The sequence below is a fragment of the Diadema antillarum genome, unplaced genomic scaffold (assembly GCF_040938485.1).
Source record: "Diadema antillarum isolate AM-2024a unplaced genomic scaffold, OU_Dant_1.0 scf00000030, whole genome shotgun sequence".
Lineage (NCBI taxonomy): Eukaryota > Metazoa > Echinodermata > Echinoidea > Diadematoida > Diadematidae > Diadema > Diadema antillarum.
Window position 1 is genome coordinate 1,041,317 of NW_027270919.1, and position 13,956 is coordinate 1,055,272.

The 13,956-nt window shown below is 37.3% G+C and overlaps 1 protein-coding gene across 1 annotated transcript in view; it reads right to left on the minus strand.

Annotated features, from left to right (window-relative positions):
• Positions 1 to 11,811: 11,811 nt before the first annotated feature.
• Positions 11,812 to 13,956, minus strand: part of LOC139740930 (uncharacterized) — a 76,364-nt gene continuing 74,219 nt past the window's right edge. The window contains exons 25-26 of the mRNA XM_071651519.1: positions 13,110 to 13,201; positions 11,812 to 12,561 (exon numbers count right to left, since the gene is read on the minus strand). Of these exons, the coding sequence (XP_071507620.1) occupies positions 12,320 to 12,561; positions 13,110 to 13,201 (334 nt within the window). The 3' untranslated portion in view covers positions 11,812 to 12,319. The remainder of the gene's footprint in view (positions 12,562 to 13,109; positions 13,202 to 13,956) is intronic.

Sequence of the window (13,956 nt, forward strand, 5' to 3'; positions counted from 1 at the left end):
ATTTGCCAGAATCAGAACTCACAACAGGTTCAAGTGACTAGAAAGTTCTACCTTGACAATAATGTTTTCAATTTTTTTTTTAAATGATTAGCGTAGGAGATGCTTCAGGATCGAGAGAATGTGCATACTGCAATTTCAGTCGATCTGTATCACCAAGTTCTGATAATCATATAAAAGGGGGCATACAGTACAATCAGTATGTGGGACTATTGTATAGACAGATTGGAAAGCTATTATTTCAATATGTAAGTGTTGAGATGAATAGAATGAGGTGAATGTGTATACTATGCATGTGTGTGAGCATTTATGCATCTGAGAGAATGGGAAGAGGTTTGAAAATACATTTGAGTATTTGTTGTGAATATAGAATGTCAGAGGTATGAAATCTTCAAGTACTTTTAATTGTATATGATCTAAATCTATCAAGTGCATCTGAATTGTATCAAATTTTGGAGGAATCAATTAGAATTAATGCTTGCATTGCTTGGTAAGATTAAATGCCAGGTTTATTTGTACAATGACAGTGTTATTATAATTAGGTAGGGTGCAATAGCATACAATGTGATTGAATACTCGTAAAAAGATTCTAAATTCTCACACGCTAAGAGTATTAGTGTTGTTATTTTTCTTCCAGCGAGGAATGCACAAATGGACAAAGTAGCATTTAGTGACAAGTTGTGTCTATAATCGTGCCGTATACAGCAGTTATTTCAGATGTCAACACAAAACATGCTTTCAAGTTTAGATCAAACTTTGATAAGACTGATTAATGAGAAAAGATTCTTCCCCAATGGCTGAAGCAGCTTTCATTTAAGAGCATAAATGTGCTATTTGTGTGTGGAAATCTATGTATACAGAGCTTCAGTGGAATAGGTATTACAAGCTTCCAATGGCCTGCAGTTGTGTACTACCGCTTGACGTATCGATGTTGTACCTGTGGGCGTAAAAATGTGTACAAGATGAACTCCTGTTATAAGCTACCAGTTGGTTAATACAGTGCCTGATTAGAAACTGTTATAAGCTAGCATATCATAAGTCCATTTCTTTTCCATACCCACCCCCCCCCCCCCACTGGATAAATACTGAGTGAATAAATGTGAAGCATGCACATTAATTGATTAATTGATATGTTGTATGGATGTATGACGTAATGTCCATAGAACATATCAATATTGATTTATGTGCATGCCTATTCATGCCTGAATACCCCCAAATCCATGTCATACAGTTTTGTATAAATAGATGGAGCTTATTCACAGTGCTCACTAGGGTAAGCACAAACTATACTAATCAATGCACTGCAAAGTATGGTACAAACACAGTGCGCAAAGTCCATGCAAAGTTTGTAACGCACAAGGCAGAGGCCCATACGTATTCATGAGCTTCCCATGAAGTGCATGAGATCTGATGCTGCCATACGATTAACATTTATCGGGATGTTGTGTCTGAACACTCACATATCAATATTTTGTATATCCATACGTCATTGTATTCATTGTTGAATGCTCCCTGAGATAAATTAATCATTATAAGACACAATTTCTTAATGTGTCACATTGTAAGCACACCGACTAAATGCTCTGAAGTGGACTAATTCACCAATCTACTCTAATGATTTTTCCTCTGATGCTCTTGACTGGAAAAAGCTGTCTATCTTCCTTTTTGTTTCAACTTAAGTGTAAAGGAGAATATCAATGATATATGGAGTAAGTATAGTGTCAGCAGTTATCAATGTGCCAATATTTGGAATTGTTGGGACGTCATGTTAGTCAGTATGTGGGACTATTGATTTTCAGGACCTATAGCTTGTATGTGTCCCTTGCTGGATTATGTGTAGAGGGGAAGGTATTACATACATTGTAGGTACAAAAGTACTGTCACTGAGAGGTTTTTTTTTTTTTTTTTTTTTTTTGAAGCATCTTGTCACATATGTTATGCAACTTGGTGATGAGTTCATCACAAGTATGTTATTTTATATCATTTATGTGTATTTATGACATAGATATATATATATATATATTTGTACTCAAATGAAGTTGATATTTCCTTGTGTTTGAATGTAACCATATAGGCCTGTATGCAGAAAAGGATTTTAAAGTGGATGTGTAATAAGAAAGTAACTTGATATCATTAACAACCATATTTCCAAACTAGATGAAGCAATGATGTTTCTACAAGTCTCCATATATATATATATATATATATATATATATATATATATATATGTATGTATATATATATATATATATATATATATATATATATATATATATATATATATATAAAACATGTTTTATTTTCTTTCAAAATAAAATTTAGAGTTTAACTCTTTGCATTGAATTCTTGAAATGATGTAAATAATTGAGCCACAACTAGTAGGAGTTGTAGTTACTGAATGTTTGCCCATTAACAGGATTAATGTAATATTTCGTGCGCAGACAAATAAGGAGTGTTTGGAGGTGGTGACATTATTGCTTTATCTATTTTGTTCTACATGTGGTCGTGAGGAATGATACTGTCTCATGAAAACAAATCATTCAGGGGAACTTTGTTACAATGACAGCCTAAAAATCTGGGGGTCCGTTTCATGAAGTCACAACATAAAAGTCGTTACATAAATCTTAGAATGGCCAAAGTCACTCATTTGTAGCTATGAGAGACTTTCAAAGAGAAGTACAATCCATTTCATGAAGTCTCTCATATTCTCATAATATCTCATAATATGTGTATAGATGAAAGAGAATAATAAATATCCCAGTGAGGGGAAAAAAAAAAGTCTCTCATAAGTGTGTCTTATGAGCAAAAAGTCTCTCATAAGACTTTCATGAAACAGACCCCAGGACAATTACTGATGAATCTCATTTTGAGGAGGACCTAAAGAACAATGACAATGACCTTGTTACATCAGAGGGGTGTTTCACAAAGCTGTTCTTAGGCTAAAAACGACTTTAAGAACGACTGGTGATCAGTTCTTGTGCAGAATTATTGAAATTCTGAGAAGTATAGCACATCAGAATATGTTCCAGTTGTTTAAAGCCTAAGGACAGCTTTGTGAAACACCCCTAGGTTTCTCCTTGTATCAGGAGAACAAAGACAAAGAACTATAGAGAGTTAGGACCTGTGAAATTACCTTGTTATAAGGTTTTGTTATATCCACCCTATTTATAACATGATTCCACTGTATAACTTATGTAACTTTCTCATGATAGGTCTGATTTTTTTAAATGAATCTTCTCCCATCTTGTATGTGTGATTTTTTTTCTTTTAATATCTCAGTCAAATTGAACATTGGCGGGCATTTTATTATGATATGTACTATGTGATTTTATCTCTTTCAGCCATGAGCAACACATTGTCATACAAATGTCAATTAGATCTTATATGTGGGAAGTCCGTAGTAGACCAAGAATCTTAAGAATTGGGTTCAACGCTGTTTGTCATGTATGCAGTACAATGTAATATGGTTTCGCCATTTTATGAAACAGTATGCCATACATACTGAATATGTAAGAGATCGGTAGGAGGAATAGATTTGACTTTTGTCACAAAATTGATAACTTTCTCTTTGTGCGTACTTCTTCACAACTCAGACTTGATTTAAATATTGTGTAGAGTGAATGAGTGTGAATGTGACTGGTGCATTACAACAAATCCCCAATAAGCTAGTTCGGAGTTAGCTCATGAGAGCATTGGTACGAATGACCTTTCTCTTTTCATAGTCGTTTAGGGGCACTTCACTCGTTTTAGAGCAACATAATGCATAAGCTTTACATAACAATTTATGGGATTCACAATCCTGTTCAAACAAAGAATAGAGTTGCGTAGACCAGATGAGCAGAACGATCCATCAATTTACACTTGGGAAAGCATCCATTTCATTATTTTGCATTGAATGTATTGACAATCTCTTTCTATTGATATTGCCAAATACCACTTTTGCTGTCAGGTGGATGTGCTGGCAAGCAGCATTTATAAGTATCTCATGAATAATCATTACATTACAGATGCTTATCCCAGTGACTTTAAAAACCATTATGCCTGTTGGTCCGAATGACCTTGTTTCTGCTCATGCGCAAAGTGGAACTACGAACTGGCTTATTAAGGTGAGTTTTCTGAATTTTTCATGTGATGTGTGGGATTGGTGCCAGAAGGCTGTAACACCTACTGGACAACTTCTGAAATTACAGATGTAATTTGTGATTTGACAGGGAGAGACGGTCTCAAGGTTCACTCAACTCAAGAACTTGTCAGAACAAACAGACTCACGTTATTTTGCTCGAATTTATTTCTTTGTCATGGACCATCATGATACAATTCACACAAAATATGGCATATCATTCTCTTCTTACAATGTTTTTTTGTTCAACTGGTAATCACCAAAGTTTGGCCACTTAAAAATGCTTGCCTGTAGTATCAATGTCACACCTTTTTGGCTCAACAACATAAAACATTGAATGTACACCATGTGTATGTACACATTTACATTTTTCTTTTTTTGAATGAGCATGAAAAAACAATAAATACACAATATATTACCACCTTTATGAGCGGGAAAACACAAATATCGTATATGAACATTCATCACAATCCGCTGCAGTGAGGAATAAATCGGATGAGTACTGCAAAACGGATATCCAAAGCCATCTACCAGTAACCGCTTATAACAGATGTCTGACGCTATATGCAAACAGCAGATTACTGATACCCGAAGCTTTCTGCCAGGTGAATAACAGATACATTTAACTGACCACTGCACAACGGATATCTACAGCTACTTGCCAAGGTCATTACAGACACATGGGGTCATTGGTCATCATTGCAACGGATATCTGAAGCTATCACTTGCCATACTCTGCCAAGCACGACTTTGGATACTAAAAAATGTCTTTGGTCCAAGAAACAGGAAAGGTGCTAAATTCTTTCAAAGAGCAAAAACAATGTGTGCTCACATCTCACCTCGGAAAATTCTCATGACCTGATTAAAATCAATACTCTGCATTTACAGGGAACAGACGCTCTTGAAAAAAGAAAGAAATGAAAAAGAAAGCACAATTTTAGGGACGCTTACGAACGACACAGGCAGAGAATAAAATATTGATTTCACCATGTTGATAATATGAAATCTCATAGTAACCGAGGTTTTCAGTCTACACTGAATTATAGCCATGACGTCTGAAAAATCAGTTGGTCTTTACGGCACTCAAGCTTTACATTGAGTTTGGACTACTTGCTGGCAGTTACCCATTTGTTTTTGGAGAAATTCACTCACATGAAACAACATGATAGAGTCATATGTGTACTCCCCGATGCCCTGTACCAGATATCAAATGAACATATGATGCTATATCAATATGTGCTGATCATAATAGTCATCATCATCATCACCATATGCTATTTTTGCAGTTGTTTTTTTGCTCACTGTGCATAGATGCTATGTACCACTATCGATGAGCAGTGTTCGACATGATCCCAAGGAAAATCGAGTGTCTCTCTTTATACAAATCTTACTCAAAAATTCCACAGAAGTAGTCCCTTCTCGCTCTCCCACACCAAACCAAACCAAAAAAAAAAAAAAAAAGTAATGCAAGCTTGTCTACAGAGGAGCCCGGCAACATATCATAATCCTTTCAAATGCACACAAATAACACAGTCTTATTTACATTACTGTAAACCCAATGAATACATTCTGAAACGTTGTAATATCCTTTATATACAAATCAACCTCCAAGCACCAACTCAAATAGATTTTTACTAGCCTGCATAGATAAATAAACACAGCCCAGCTATCTGGGAGGTGTGCTAAAATAAAAAGATGTTCCACAGTCTGCATCACAAAATACAAAATGAATGCCATAAAGCCGCCTCTCTGTTTACAAAAGAATATTGTCTATCAATACTGATATGATATGAAAAATAATTATTTTATGAGGCAGGTGCATTACTGATAAAGTTCTGCAAAGGGACTCTTCTGTGCGCAAAACACAAATTCATGTCATTTCAAATATATTGTACTGTAAAAGTGGAAATTTTCGTGCAAGTGATTTTTCATGCTCAGCGGAGTAAGATAATTTTTACGTTTTTAATTCTATGGAATCGAAACATTAACTAGTGTTACATATTTTTAACAAGCAAACATATTTGCATGCTTTTATTTTTTTCAAAAATTTCTGATTGTGCAAAACGCATGAAATTTCCGCTTTTACAGTATCTGCAAATGAAAATACAATTAACACTTGCATCATCTTCCCATTAATGATTTCAGAGCTTTCAGTCATAAATCATATGCCACATGACTGAAAAGAAATTTCCCCACATCACACAAGGTCTTAATAATCATCGCCATTTTAGGTGTGAGAAACTCAGCAGAATTAATATCAAAATCTAACCAGCTAAGCTTTTCCCGCTGGCTTTTCTTACCTTTAACAGTTTTACCAATCACATTTAAATCACGCTACAGAGCAAGTATGTCAAGCATAGTGGCAAAGCTCAGCTTAACTCTTCAAGATAAAACACTGAACAAGCACTACCACTGAGAAATACAGTGGATCCTCATTATAACTAGGTCGGAAAGCAAGATATGTAATATAATGATGTAATTTTGCAGGTCGCAATCCATTTGATATTCTTATCTTTTTATCCTTGATATCACAAGATACCTGAAATAACGAGGGAATTTCAGTGCACCCAGACAGCTTGTAGATAATGAGCTTCCCCTGTACTTGAAAAAGAATTTACTACATAGAACCAATGGTGGAAACGACAAACAATCATAAACCCATATCACAGCAACTAAAAGTATCCACAGAAAGACTTGTTAATTCATTCTTCTTTAAGCAAATGTCAGAGTAATACCTCAAGTACGAAAATGCTATACTTGTTTTTTTATTTAACTATACTGCTCAGTGCTGGCCAGTATTATGGTGTTTGGTGTTGCTTTACGTCAGTCAGAAAGTGTTCACCCCAAAACATAGTAAACTTAGAAGGAATCCCTTTATAAAAAGCAACGTCTTTGAAATTATCCAAATCCATGCCCTCTAACCCCACCTCCCCCCCCCCCAAAAAAAAAACAACAACAACAACAAACAACTAAACAAACAACAACAATCAACCAACCAAAAAACAAAATCCTGGCATCTTTGAATCATACAATATGTCTACCAAAGTTTTGAGAATGAATCTACTTTCGATAATGCGGGCTGGTTAATACATAACGGGATACAAAATTTTAACTTTTTACACAGTCTCTTGCAGCAATACTGAATTTCATATGATTGCACGCCATGAGCAAATCAAATATTTCAAATGACTTCCTTGTGCATACCTATTCCTTATCACTTCATTTAGAAATATGTAAATATCAATACAGAGCCAAAAATAATGTGTCAGATTGAGTGGAATATTAAAAGATGGTAATATGCAGTAAAATGTGTTTTGTCAATCTTACTGTTCACACTATAATCTACGAAAGCATGTCACTATCTATATCACATGTAGAGAAGTATCTCGCCTCTGTGAATGTTATTTTGGATTTGCAAAAGCTCTAGAAGGAACTGCATTTGTCCCATTATGTGCAGTCGATAGACGTCATAGAAATGATGGCTTGGAAATACACATCAGTCATGCGGTAACTTTGAGGATACACTTTTTGAGGTCGCTGCAAGCTGTATCTACATGTACATGGCAACTGTTGGCATGGTTCTGCGCGAATAAAATTACCGGCACATTACAAACGACATCAATTGGCAACATGGTAGGTTCCCTGAACATTTTCAAAGAATTCACATACCCCATCCGGGATAGCGATTTGTTCCTTTGATATTGACACAAAGGTGAAAAAAAGTGTAGCTGCATTAAACACACATGGCTTCAGTAATCTCAAGAAAATAGAGTGACAAACAAACAAACAAACAAACAAACAAACTAGACAATGTTGACACACATACACCTAATGACACTGAAGTGTGGTAGACAATATCTGGAAGAATTTTATGAAGCTATTGAACATATGATGGGTTTACGACAGGTGAAATGATGACTTGTGTGGAAAGCATATTCACAGTAAAATATGACCCTTGTGATAAGAGGATTATTCATGTAGAAATAAGAATGGCCATAATTGCTCAAAAATATTAATATAATGATTAAAAGAGCATTTTTGAGGAATGTTTGTATTCCTGATTACCACACGCAGGGGACATCTGGCCTCGAGGATTACAGGACTCATGCCATTTTTGCTGTTTTGTATCAAAGCAAATATCTCGAGTTCAGCTGAGCTTAACTACATCAAACTTGCAGAAAATATCCTCATCTATGTATTAAGTCATTCTGGTAGATTTTGTTGGTTGAGAATGAGAAGGGCGTTAAGTTATCTCAAACACTTTGGATTTAGTGGCAACTTAATGCCCTTATCATTCTCACCCGACGATTTGAATCACACTGCACTACAGAAAATGTTGATTCAGCTTCGATATTTGGTGTCGTTGCTTTGTATAACACATAATCGCTTGTGCATACTTTTTCAATCAACTGTGATCTTGCACAGCATTACTGTTATGGTCCTCAGCGATTCTACCTAAAATTAAGGCAGAATCAACACTTGCCACAATCCTGCTTGCCTCAAAGTGATGGAAGAGATTTGATACATGTGGGGAAAAAAGTTTTTGTGATTTTGATATGGTATGCTTTATCTGAACTCTAAATATCTGCTGGGATACGAAACTACCTTAGCGCTGGAATTACCGTACTGACCCTGTGTGCTTTCTAGAAATTACCAGTAGTGTTTGTGATAGTGGGAAGTGTTTGTGACACAAACAATGGCTTGGTAAGAGCGTTATCATTCTTTTACAAACATTTGTGTCCAGAATCCTCATCATGTAGCCATGGTACCAATCCCCGTCTCTGCCTCACTAAGTATTTAAGGATGTGCAGTGATCTTCACGTATTATAAACAAAATGTTGAGGAGCTTAATGCAGAACGTCAAAGCAAGGCCCCCTGTGTGCAAGAACCAGGGTTATGAACAATGCAGCATCTGGGCCTCACATCCTATTGTAGGCTTATGTAGAGTATGAGATTTTGGTGCTGTATTATAAAGTATTGCATATCACTGTCAAAATTCGATTGGATGGTAATGCCCATTCTTACCATAAAGCAAGGTGTTTCATAAACTACCGACATGATTATCTAATCAGCACACAAATATTCTGACAGCAAAGCTGATAATGAATTACAGGTGAGAAGGTTCTGAACACTTTACCTTGCACATCCCTGAACCCTGACCAGCTGTACAACAAATGTACAACCCTTGAAAAGAGTCGGTCTGATGCATGCAGGCGGCACGCAGACACTTTGGTCTGACTTCATTACTGTAGTTTAAATCAAATTCACAGCTTAAGTTGGTCTATGAACTAATATGAGCAAAACATAGGCATGCCCTGCACATGCGCATGACATTGTGTATTAGGTATTGGATGTCTGTTAACATACACGATGTGACATGCCCATTCACATAAATCAATATTTACATAAAACATAGACTGGATTTAAACTACTAGTGTGAATGAGGCCTTCCTTTTTTCCTCATTTCATCTCCTGTATGACCATCAATACATGACTTGCAAATATTCAATCTGAATTTAATTCAATTCAATATTAAAAAGTGAAATATCCATTTCTGCTGGTGGACAACTCGGGGATTTACGACAATTCCTAATTTTAAATATCTTTTTCTGATATCACTGAATTCTACATGTATAATGTCAATAATAATCAATGATAATACCAATAATAATTATCAATGAATTCTATAATAAACAATTTAATTTTTGATCCACTCCGGGAAAATAACAAATTCGACATTATTACAATTGAGATTCACCATACGGACACAACTACACAAAAAAACCTCCCTTAAAAAGACAAGACAAAAAACAATAGCAACTTTTATCACCATTTACTGTGGAAGACGGACTACATGCTCTCGTAGGTGAAGATTTTGAAGTGAACTACCGGAAAGGAACCTCGGAGTAAAACATTTTTGAGTTTGCCCGTCCTCTTGGTAACTGCTATGGGATAGATATGACATTCAACACAGATACCAATCAAGAATGCAAGAATATTTTCATACATACCAATCAATTCTTTAAAATATATGGTTTTCTCTTTTGTTATCAAAACAATGGTGTCTCCCTCACATCCTTGGCTCACAACTTCAACTGACCAAAAACACACAAAATTTAGTGTGTGTACAGCAAAATATTCCCTGAAAAAACACCTCTTTATGCCTTTCCCTATCACTATCTTCTTACCTCTCCTCTTCTTTTCATCTTTTCATCTTTTTTTCTCTTTCCTAACTCTGCAAATTTCATCCTACTACCAAACTATAAGCAGAAAACAGGAATGCATAAAGCCAAATAAATCTTTAAAAAGACAAGACAAAAAAAAAAAGTCCTCTGGAGGTACACGTGATGTCGGCAAACTTCCCAGCTTGCATTGGTGGTGCTATTCTGCTACGAGCTAGGAATGTGATATATATACAATGGAATGTTGGCTGTTCTTTTTTTGCTGGTTAAACTTTTAGCTATTAGCCTGCTGATATTCAAAACATCCAATAACGAGTAGCAGCGAGTGCCCAGTGTTTGGATCGAAGCAATACCTTCAACGAGAAATCAACTTGCCTGCACAATCACACAGTGAAGTAGACCATGAGGTAAGCTCTCGCATCACAGCAAGAATTCAGATTTCACTTGCCCGTGGCTACCAGTCGAAGGATTAGTGCGGAACCATCGTCATCGCCAGAAAGTTCTTTCAATCGAGTCATTCTTATTTCTGACATGCCTTGAATGTCTTATTGCAGATGAGGCAGTTCTTCTTGTATGAATCAACCTACATCCCGATGCATTGAGTGCTGATTGGCACAAAGACCCATAGTATTTTACACACTATACAAAGTCCCTAGCACAGAAAAGGTTAAAAAAGCATGCACACACATCGAGATAGAGTGATGTATGAATGAGTCAAGGCAGTCCTTCTTTTTATTCTCCTTTCCTTCTATGACATCAGCCAAATCTTGACTCGTCACTACTTCTCGCAGTTAAGAATATTCTGCGATACTCGGGGACATCGCATACCCGCACAGACTTGACACAGTGTGTCAAGTAAGTTGACGACGGGACAATCTGAAAAAAAAATTCAAGCACTACGTAGGAAGAAAGAATGAATCCAGTGGATCACTGGGGGCGCTATTTGCACACAATGATCAAAGCCTTCCTCTCTTTGAACTTTCACTGTAACTCTTTTTCAACCAAATGCGGAAAGAAACTGTAACTATTCTTTACTATTTCTTGCAATGAATGATTACACTAAATACAATGGCATATCTTTTCTGGAATGCAGGGGAGTGCTACATAGCTTCAATTCAAGTAAACCCTTAATTTGCACATTCATGGGGGGGGGGGGGGTGGGGATTTTGGAGAATGTAGAGTAGGAACAGGCATTTTTTCATAGCTTAATAACATATGCACTGCTTAATGACACATGTAAATACAGTCACGCAAGGGCAGACAAACATCTGGCCCAGAAGGTAGGAGTTGGGCCCAAGATTGTACGGCAACACATGCACCCCTGTTTTTCCTTTGTTTTGTTCCGATGCATATTAGTACTCAGGGAAGTATGACTCTTTCGGAAAATATCTTAAGATTGTGAGGAGCGAGGAGGAAACACTCATTGCAACGTACATAATTGCAACCTTGATGATACATCAAGCACAACACAGGTATATCTCCATGACAATTTTTGTCTCTTTTTTTTCCTGTCAGCCTATCCTCCCATCATAAAAACTCAAACTAAATCAGCCTTATAAGAGAATAGCAGAAGCCATGAGAATCTATATTAGATTTATTAAAGATCATGTGAGGGTCTCCTTCACTTCTACTGCGACAGAAGGAGACAGTTTAATCTCAATCAGACACACACAAGTGCGATGAAAATATGCACGTTCAGAAATCTGACAAATTCCCTCCTAAAGAAACACACACGTGCAAGACAAACTGTTAACCTATACGGCTCCTGAGGAAAAGCACAAGAATTATTTGGTGTATGCGAGCATTGGAGAGAGTGAAAAGGTGGAGGGTATACAAACTACACTACATACCACCACCTGTACCTGCAAAGAAACCCCAAAACTACAAAGTCACAAATGAAAAATTAACTAAGTAAAGACAGTGAGGTGGGGATAACCAGAAAACAACAAAAAAAGTATTCAAGAATGAATAAAAACTTGAAAAAATTAATAAATGGATGCTATCCCCCTCAGCTCAATTGTCAATAGGTCTCCGAGTCAGACGTGTCTGCGTTGCTCTCCGTCCGACTCCGGTTGCCGTCGTTGAAGTCCAGGCTGGTGGAGGGGCGGGTGCGGCCCAGCTCCCCCGAAAGGGCCAGGGCGATGCGGGAGGAGTTGGCAGTGGTGTTGTTGCTGGGCGAGAAGGGCATCATGTGGGCCAGGATGAGGGCCAGACAGTCGGCCACTTTGTCCGAAGAGGCGCAGCTCAAGGCAGGCGTGTACCCTGTTCAGGGAGAGAAGGGGGTGGGTGTCATGAATATGTACACATGCAAATTTGTGTATTCATGAATTGATCTGAGGACATCTACAGTGCACATGGATGCAAAAGTTTCCAAAGAGGAGAGATCATGCACATGGCGGCCTAGAAACAAAGTTACTTCTTGTCAATTCTGTTTGGTAGTGATGTAGCTTGATTATTGTTCAGTATCACAGATCCACACTCAAAAAGATTTCATCACTTATGACCACTCAAAATATAAATAATCAGCCAATTAGTTTGCAGATTGCACTTGCAGATAACATCTCTCAAACAGAAAAATCCTAGCATGCATGCACACACACACACACACACACACACACACACACACACACACACACACACACACACACACACAAACAAACAAACAAACAAACTGCAGAAAGCCTTTGACATCCCTGGCAGGCTCATGGATATTTCAGCCGTGAAAATGATCCAGGTCTTACAAAGTTCTGTCACAAGAAACTGCAAGAACTGCCACTGGAATTGCTAATAAGCATGGACAGAAGCCTCACCTTTATTATCTACGGCAAGAAGACTAGCTCCCCTTGCTATGAGGTCCTGGACCACTGTCACTAGACCCCGAGATGCTGCCACGTGCAGAGATCTGGATTGTGGGCAGAGAAGAAAATCAACCACTTTCAATGCAAAACATATGAAGATACATTTCAGATTCATCCTGGGATCATATCGTTGAATCTTAATCCTAATATTATATCTATACTGTATCAAAATATTATATCATATTCCACATACTAAGAATCTTGCTATAGGATTGGTCAAGAGCTGATCACGTGATAAAGCGTAGTTTTGCTCATCACATCACCTGAGAAGAAAAGTTTGTTACACTCTATGTTGATAGTATCTTTTGTTTCGCTGATCTCCACACAGTCCACACAGTCCTAACGCAAGATGAGTACGCACGAAATAAAAGTGCGTTGCACTGTGGACTATCATGTGACCTAGGTCACTTGATAGTACACAGTGCAACGCACTTTCACTTTGGTGCCGTGCGGTGCGCGCAGCAAATTCATTGTTTTGTCATCTACGCGCACACGTAGCCTAAGCCCTAAGGATACCTAAAGACAGCTAAAACAGCTTCAGATGTGGAATAAAATGGAAATTTCTAGGACCCTAGATGTGGAATATAAAGCAAATAATCAACTTTTAGTTTCAGGCAATGAGACAAACTATCACTTCCTCGGCGATCTAAATGTGTACGCTATCTTTCCTCATCTGCGCTTCGGAAAGATAGCTACATCCAGATCGCCTCGGAAGTGATAGTTTGTCCCATCACCTTCACCAACGTTGATTATTTGCTTACTATCAATACACCTGATAGTCTAAGATTATTCTGTTTGG